General features: G+C 41.3%; 1 protein-coding gene across 1 annotated transcript; it reads right to left on the bottom strand.

Moving 5' to 3' along the window:
* Nucleotides 1–3,477: 3,477 nt before the first annotated feature.
* On the bottom strand, nucleotides 3,478–4,533 carry LOC116120651 (probable disease resistance protein At1g61310). The gene is made up of 2 exons (XM_031406620.1): nucleotides 3,591–4,533; nucleotides 3,478–3,500 (listed from the first exon to the last, which is right to left on the bottom strand). Exons 1-2 carry the CDS (start codon nucleotides 4,531–4,533, stop codon nucleotides 3,478–3,480), a joined length of 966 nt encoding a protein of 321 aa, XP_031262480.1.
* Between the last annotated feature and the right edge of the window lie 4,567 nt (nucleotides 4,534–9,100).

Here is a 9,100-nt window from a genome sequence, read left to right as displayed (position 1 = left end):
CTTGGGACAGGCTTTGTTCAGGTTGGTGAAATCGATACAAACTCTCCACTTGTCGTTCTTCTTCTTCACTATCACCATGTTCGCCAACCAATCTGGGTATTGAACCTCTCGAACTGAGTAGTTGCTAAGTAGTTTCTCATCCTCCTCGTTGATCACCTTGTTTCTCTCTGGGGCGAATCTTCTGCTCTTTTGTCTCACGAGAGGGAAGTCTGGGTCAGCATTTAGTTGGTGCATTATAGCTTCTGGGTTATTCCCAGTCATGTCGGAGGTTTGGGACCAAGCGAAGCAATCTTGGTTCTCCATTAGGAAGTCAATAAGCTTTCTTCGGATATTGGGTGAGAGCTAAGCTCCCATTTGTGTCCTTCGATCCAGAAACTCTGGGTGAATTTGGACCTCATCCAACTTTTCCATTGCTGGTTTGTCTGGATCTACTCTTCCAGTTGGAGGTGTCTGTAGTTGCTACATGGTGCCGTTGTTCAGCTTGAAGGCATTTTGATAACAATCTCTAGAGGCCTTCTAATCTCCTTTAATCTCTTTGATGCCCTACTTGGTGGGAAATCTAATTGTTTGGTGGAAATTTGAGGGAATGGCCAGAATGCTATGAATCCATAGGTGGTTTACTGATTAATTCCTTTGGCATAGACCGGCAGAGCAATCTCCCCGATGGTGTATTTTTACTTTGAGCTAAACCCTACAAGGAGAGTTGGGCGGCGGGTGATGCTAGACTCATCTAACCCCATCGACTTAAATGCTTCCAGAAACAAGATATTTGCTAAGGAGCTGGGGTCTACCAAGATTCTTCTGACAGTGATGTTGACAATCTGAAGGGTGATTATGAGTGCGTCATGATGGGGATTCAAAAGTGTTGTTGCCTCGTTATCCATGAATTCTATGGTTAGGTTAGTGGTTCTGTATTGTGTCGGCTTTGAGTGTTATAACTGTGTGTTAGCTGCGGTTCGGGCATGACACTTCGTCGAGGAGTAGCTTACCCCACTAACTTTTTATCCGCCCAAGATAACTCCACACATTCCATCTGTGTGATCCCTGTTCGTCATTGTGCTCTTCCCCTTGTCTGTCAAGAACTCACGGAGATGTCCACTTTTTAGTAGCTCAGCTACTTCGAGGTAGAATGCAATGCAATTGACAGTGTTATGGCCGTGGTCTCCATGGAATTCACACCATTTGGTGGTGTCCCGCTTTACTCCAAGGTGTTTCAATTTGCCTGGCCATCTTACCACATTCCCCATCTCCTTCATCACGGCTACCACTTCTATTGGCTCTATATTGAGGTTGCAGTCGGGCAGCTTATGCTTGGGTGGTGTGTTGTGGTCGCCGTGCCAAGCCAGGGGGCGATCTAGTCGACACCTGTTGTCTCGTACAAGAACTCTCCTTATTGAATAGGGCTCCATTGGCTTGGTGTCATGAAGCTTATCGAGGCATCATGAGCGACGATCATCGTTGGCGCTTTGCTTGGCTCTATGAGCTTCGTCTTCCTCCCACCTAATCTCAACCTAAGCATGGGCCAATAAGTCATCCATGGTGTTGCAATTAAACTTGGTAAGTTCCTTGTACAACTCTCCATTTGGGAGTAGGCCTTTCCTGAAGGCATCAACTGCGGTCTCTTGGTTGCAGTGCGGGATTGAGACTTTTTCACGGTTGAAACGTCCTACATAGTCGCGGAGGGGCTCATTGCGGTGCTGTTGAATCTGGTAAAGGTTGCCAGATAACTTTTCTTGTTTTTTGCTGCTAGCAAATTGCTCCACGAAGGTGTCTGTGAGCTAGGCGAATGAGGCGAATGAGTGATTGGAGAGGTTGGCGTACCATTAGAGTGCGAGTCCTATTAGGCTAGAGCCAAAGCTTTTGCACATGCATGCCTCCCGAAGATCTTTTGGTATGGCGGCGACAAAAATTCTCTGTTTGTAGGAGGCTATATGGTCATCCGGGTCGGTGCTACCATCGTACAACTTCATGTTGGGGAAGGTGAATTTGTGGGGCATGTCTGCAAGAGCAATGGCATCCACGAATGGTGACTCGGCATAGCCTTGGGGTTGACTTTTTCTTAGGGATGTTGGCATCCCTGGGATGCATTAAGATCAAGGCTTCCATTTCGGCTAATCGTTTGGTCAGTGTTTGCTCAAGGGTGGTTGGTGCAGGGGTATTGAGGGAACACCCTTGGGTTGATGTGAATGGCCATGCCGAACAGTATGGCTTGGGGAGTTGTTCCGATTAGTGATTGCATAGGATGTGTTTGTTGGTGTGTAAAGGGGGTGCTCAATTGCTGGGATGGCATGGTTCAGGTTTTTGTGTCGGCAATGGGGTTGGTAGAGGGGTGGACATTATCTTCTTGGGTCGGCTCGGCCACAACTGTGGTGGTGTTTGGGTCTCTGTTGGTGTAGGTACCAGTAAGGGTGCCACTATTTGGGCTTAAGAACAATTGCCTGGGTTGAATGGGGGGCCGGGAGGTGGATGCATGATGCTGGTCGAATGACGAATCTAGAGAGTAAAATTGGTTTACCTTATCCTGGAGAGCTTGATTTTCGACGCGGATCACGACATTCTATTCTTCTAGGGCTTGGTACTTGTTGTTGCTTTCTTGCACCAACACGGTGAGTGCTTCGATCTGAGCCACAACGTTTGGTGCATTGCTTTCTATGTGGTTGGTCATGAGGGCCTAACGAGAGAGAGAGAGAGGTTGAATCAATAGGTCGTATTAGATCGTTTGGCTGGCAGGGCCCCACGGTGGGTGCCAAATTGTAAACGCTAAAATTTACAATTGAATGAAAGACAAAATCTTGTGGGGCGAGCCACTAACAACCTAGATGGACTTGCGGAGGGTAACTCGGAGGTTGGGGGGAGCTTTAGCAGTGTAGGGAAGTTGAAGTAGATGGTGGGATTGACAGTACGAGAGTTGGAGCTTCGGGGAGATCCTTGATGAGAGGGTTTGCCTCCCTTTATATAGTAAACCCATGGGGCTGGAATCCTAGTAGGACTCTGAATCCTACTTAGTAGGGGAGTTCCAATTTGGGTTGGATACTGGATCCTACAAGAAATGGAAATTGGGTGGGATTCTGATCTCTTTGTGGACTGCTATGGGCGAATGGGCCAGACCTAGTTCAGCTTAACTCGGGAGGTGGCCCAACTTATAGAGCAGGCAGTTCCCAAGGTATTCTAAGTGTGGGCCCAGTCGGGATTGGGCCAAGACTCTGGGCCGTCACATATCATCGTTCCGATTGGACCTCGTCAGACCCAATACGAATTTTGGCCCAGTTATTGCGTGAACATGATTTGAAAAATGACAAAAAACACTCTTATATTTGCTAATTTAGCTAAACACCTCCTATAATAAAACATTGAAAATTAACAAAAACACTCTAATATATTAACAAGAGTGTACAAAGAAATTTTTTTTTTTCATAAAGGTTAAAGAAATTTTTATAAGCTTTACTCTAACAAGTTTTTCTCAAAAAATCTGTCCTCCTAAATTCCATCATCATCATAATCTAAAAAAGGAAGTGTATTTAAAATAATAATAATAATAATAAAAATAAAAAACATAATGTTTAAAAGGAAGAAACGAAAATAAAGTTTACCTGGCCATGCCGTACTCTTAAAGAGCCTCCAACTCTCTTCTTCACTTAAATTGTCAATCTGGAAAATTCTTGAACCCATGTTCAGCAACACATCTCGTTCTCTTGTTGTCAGCAATAATTTACACCTCCCGTTATCATCTCCATCAGGAATTCCTATAGTCTTCAAATCAATAGCTTCCCAAAGATTATCTAATATGATTAGGATCTTCTTCTCCTTGTTATTCAATCGTGCATACAACTTACTCGCTTTTTCAGTCTCGGTATCAAATTTCAGTCCTAACTGCTGAGCGACTTCTTCTTGAATCCTTTCAGTGCTGGGATTCTGAGGTACCTCTACCAAAACCACCTCATCGAAGAGCTGCTTTTTCTTGGCTTGGTTACCAATTTCTTTCACCAGCGTGGTCTTACCAATGCCGCCCATCCCATAAATCCCAATTGTTTTCCTCTCATCATCGTTTAATGCCGTCAATACATCATTCAAAATGGCGTTTCTTGATTCAAATGCCTTGTAATCGTTGTTAATCAACCGTCTGTCTTCAATAATAGTTGGAAGGGAAACTTCACCGAATGTTGCTTTGTCCTTGAGGAGTTCACTTAGAGCCTCCACCTGTTTCGATGCTTTCCTCCCATTTTTGTAGGAGGTCATCAAGTTGAAACATCGGTAGCTGGTTTCTTTCTTTCGAATCAACTTCTCTGCTTCATCAATGGTGGAATTCACATTCTCCTGCCAATCCTTAACACTATGTTTGATCTTTTCCACATTTTTTACAGCAGCATCAACCTTATCCTTCACTTCGTCTCTTGCATCCTTCAGCTTCGTAACTTCTTTTTTCATTTTCTCAAAGTTGCTCCGGTAGTTGTACAAGTACATAAATTGACGCCCAATGGGAGAAGCCAAGGACTTGCCAACTTCTAAAACAGCGGTCACGACAGTTTCGACCATTTTCAACTTTTTTTTTTTTTTTTTTTAAAGTTCCAAAACTATGATAGAAAGAAAGCAAATGAAAATAAAAGAGAGACAGTAACAGGATAACCAGTGCGCAAAATCAAGCAACGGAACAACGAGGACAAATGCTGAAAATAACAAAACAGAATAAGTGAAGGGGGGAGAATTTTTTTTTTTTTCAAAGAGAAATGAGGAAATGGAAGAGTTTTTTTTTTTTTTTTTAGGCACCAAAAAGAAGACCACTGAAGAGATGAGAAAGAAGAAATTCAACTGAAAAGAAGAAGAAGAGATTAATAATCGATGGCAGTAAGACGCAGAGAAACAGTGAAGACAATGAAACAATAGGCAAGTGTTTCTTGATTCACAATGAATGCAGAGAATTGGATGGCTGAATGGCGTTTCTTGATTCTTGATTCACTGAAGAGATGAGAAAGAAGAAATTCAACTGAAAAGAAGAAGAAGAGTTTTTTGAAAAAAGTGAACGTATCAACTACCAAAAAGAATCAAAACATTGAAAGCCGAACCCACAGAACTTGCACGAAAATCATTTAACCATGGGCTTCACCCAATTATACAGGTAGCCCCATTTTTTACGGACCTTAAAAAATTCGGTCAAAAAAGTGCTTCAAGGGTAGATGGCTCTATTTGGTTCACTTTTATACACTTTTTAGAAAATGTTTTTAAAAAACGTTAAAAAATGTTGAATTGGACATATATTACGATGTAGAATTTGAAAATTAATAAAAATATCTCTTATATTTATTTATTTATTAAACACCCCTATAATAAAACATTAAAAGACACCTCCAATCTACCCATTAAATACGGACAGCCGGCCACCACCACCGGAGGGTGGCCAGAGTCGCCGTATCGATGCATGACCGACTGGATCTTGCCGATCGTGCGTCGCTATGGCCTTTTCCGACCAGATCTACGACTAGATCTGGCTATTGATGGCCATATCTGGCCGCATTTGCTCGTCAATGATGGCCAAAGGTACGACCGTCGTTGATGGTCAACGACAACCATATGTTGGCCGTTGTTGACGACTGGCTACGACCAAAGGTTTGGCTGTCAACGGCCAGATCTTTGGCCTTAGATCTGGCCTTTTCCAGCTAGATCCACCATGGATCTGGCCAGAAAAGGCTAGATCAGCGCACTACCGGCCAGATTCAGCCGGTAGTGTGCCATTAGGCCATCTTCCGGCAGTGGTGGCCAGAATCTGGTAAATGTGGATTGCTTGGGTGTTTTTGAAATTTAAAAAAAAAATATTTAGAGGCATTTAATTAAATTAACAAATTTAGGGGGTTTAAAAAAAATTGAATAATATTGTGAGTTTTTGCAATTTTACTGTTTAACTTTATTGGGAATACTAATAGTAGTATTCCCAAAAGTGAGCCAAACAAAGCCGATATCTTTCTTCAAACCAAGTTACCCAACAACGATTTCCTTTACTTTAAATCATAATAAGCCGCGTTTCAGGTACTGACCTCCCACTGGGTTGAAAATTCAACCCTTACCCTTATTTTCTTAGTAAAAGTCTGGTAACATATATGGTGCATTTAATTCAGAGAATGTTATATTACGGTAAATATTATATTAATGAAAAGATATATTACTTTAAAGATTATTGGAAATGTTATATAAAATATATTTGATTAGATTGTAATAAATTGGTAGGTATGTTATAGTGATATGTTTAGTTTGAATGAATAAATTAGTAGATATATTATATAGATTACTCAATTATCATTCTTTATTATTATTATTATTTGAACTATTTTTTTAACCCCCTACATTTGAGATTTTGTTAAAACACCCCAACCATAATAAAAGTTAAAATATTGACAAAATCACCCCCACCTACCCACCCACTCCCCAAGCCACTATTGGCCACCGGTTGTTGTTGCCGACAGTGGCCTGGACGGTGCACGATCGATCAAATATGGCGTGGCATGCGCCGATCTAGCCGTTTTTTATTAGATCGATGGCCAAAAATGGACAGATCAATTCTAGTCATTTTTTGCCAGATCCATGACCATCTAAACATTTTCGACCATCGATCTGGGCGGAAACATCCAAATCAACGCACGATCGACAAGATACGACTGATGGTGGTGGCCGATAGTCCTTTTGGGTGGCTAGGGTGTTATGGCAAGGTTCATGCAAATTGTTTTCAAAATAGGGTTTTACTATCCAAAAATTTTATTACTTAGGGGTAAAATTGTAATGGCAGGATTCATGTAAATTGTTTTTAAAACAAGGGCATTATAGTTCAAAATTTTTATTAATTAGAGTGCGTTTGGATTAGGGAAATATAAGATAATAGGGGTAATCTGTGTTTATTTTACAAGATTCTGTTGTTTGGTTTGCAAGTAATGAAATATTACAGGTATCTTTTATTGCAAATAGGGGCTATTTAGATCGAGATATATAAGATAGCGAGAGTAATCTTCGTTTATTTTGCAAGATTCTGGTGTTTGGTTTGCAAGTAATAAAATATTACGATAATCTTTTATTGCAAATAGTGTTTACTGTTGGTAATGTAGGGGGTAATCTTATTACCTTGTTAAAGGGTGTTATTAAAATATTACCAGGGTAATCTGATTTTTTCAACCCATTTTGCCCTTAGCTAAAACCATTTTGGACACAATTGCCCTCAGATGTCTACCAAATAACAATTACCCAGCCCCCCTACATTTGAGAAATTAGCTCAAACACCCTAGCCATAAAAGGTTTACAAGTTAACAAAATACCCCCAACCACCCAAGACCACCATCGGCAGTGACTCACCACCATCGGTCGTCGATGTCAGTTTTTGTAATGGTGCATGACCAGTGGTATCTAGCCGGTCGTGCACCGGTAAGGCATTTTCTAGCCATGGATCCGTGATCCATGACCAGAAACGACCAGATCTGGCATTTCTATGGACGTTTTACGGCCAAAGATGTGGTCATGAAACGGCCACAGATCTGGCCGTGAAATGGCCATAGATCTGGCCGTTTTTCGGCCACAGATTTGTGATCCATGGCCATNGGTATCTTTTATTGCAAATAGGGGCTATTTAGATCGAGGTATATAAGATAGCGAGAGTAATCTTCGTTTATTTTGCAAGATTCTGGTGTTTGGTTTGCAAGTAATAAAATATTATGATAATCTTTTATTGCAAATAGTGTTTACTGTTGGTAATGTGGAGGGCAATCTTATTACCTTGTTAAAAGGTGTTATTAAAATATTACCAGGGTAATCTGATTTTTTCAACCCATTTTGCCCTTAGCTAAAACCATTTTGGACACAATTGCCCTCAAATGTCTACCAAATAACAATTACCCAGCCCCCCTACATTTGAGAAATTAGCTAAAACACCCTAGCCATAAAAGGTTTACAAGTTAACAAAATACCCCCAACCACTCAAGACCACTGTCGGCAGTGACTCACCACCATCGGTCGCCGATGTCAGTTTTCGTAATGGTGCATGACCAGTGGTATCTAGCCGGTCGTGCACCGGTAAGGCATTTTCTAGCCATGGATCCGTGATCCATGACCAGAAACGACCAAATCTGGCATTTCTATGGACGTTTTACGGTCAAAGATGTGGTCATGAAACGGCCACAGATCTGGCCGTGAAATGGCCATAGATCTGGCTGTTTTTCGGCCACAGATTTGTGATCCATGACCCATTTTCGGCTTTGCCGACGCACAGTCGGCCATATATGGCTAGTCGTGCGCCATTCCATCCACTACTGGCGATGACCAGTGGTGGTGGCTGGCTACTGGTAGTGGCTTGGGGTGAGTGGGGGTGACTTTGCTACAAATTAAAGTTTTATATGGCTGGGGTGTTTTAGCAAAATTTCAAAAGTAGGGTGTTAAAAGAAATGATTCAAAAAATAATAATAAAAAATACTATTATATTAATATTTAAAAAGGAGGGCAATTTAGTAATCTATATAATATACCCACCCATTTATCCTCCCAACAAACATATTATTCACTAATTTATTCGAACCAACCAAATATATTTTCTAAACATTCCCAGTAATCTTCAAAGTGATCTTTCTTTCCGTTAATATAATATACTCTTATAATAAAACATTATATGAACCAAACGCCTCTATAGTGTTTACTGTTGGCAGTGTAGGGGGTAATCAGATACCCTCCATAGGGGCTGTTATTAAAAGATTACTGGGTAATCTGATTTTTATACCTATTTTTCCCTTAATTAAATATCATTTTAGACACAATTGCCCTCAAATGTCTACCAAATAATGATTTTCCAACCCCCCTACATTTGAGAAATTAGCTAAAACACCCCGGCCACAAAAAAATTTAAAAGTTAACAAAAATACCCCCAGCCACCCAATACCACCGCCAGTCGTCAGCTACGGTCGTCATAATGGTGCACGATCGGCAGGATCTGGTTGGTCGTGCATCGTTAACGCCTTTTCTAGCCATGGATCGCACGACCAGATCTGGCCATTTCTATGGCCGTTTCACGACCAAAGATATGGCCTTTTCACGACCACATCTTTGGTTGTGAAACCACCATGGATCTATAATCCATGGC

The sequence above is a fragment of the Pistacia vera genome, unplaced genomic scaffold (genome assembly GCF_008641045.1).
Source record: "Pistacia vera cultivar Batoury unplaced genomic scaffold, PisVer_v2 Contig1262, whole genome shotgun sequence".
NCBI lineage: Eukaryota > Viridiplantae > Streptophyta > Magnoliopsida > Sapindales > Anacardiaceae > Pistacia > Pistacia vera.
The sequence above is the reverse complement of the archived record's forward strand: the minus strand, read 5'-3'. Positions and strand labels throughout refer to the sequence as shown.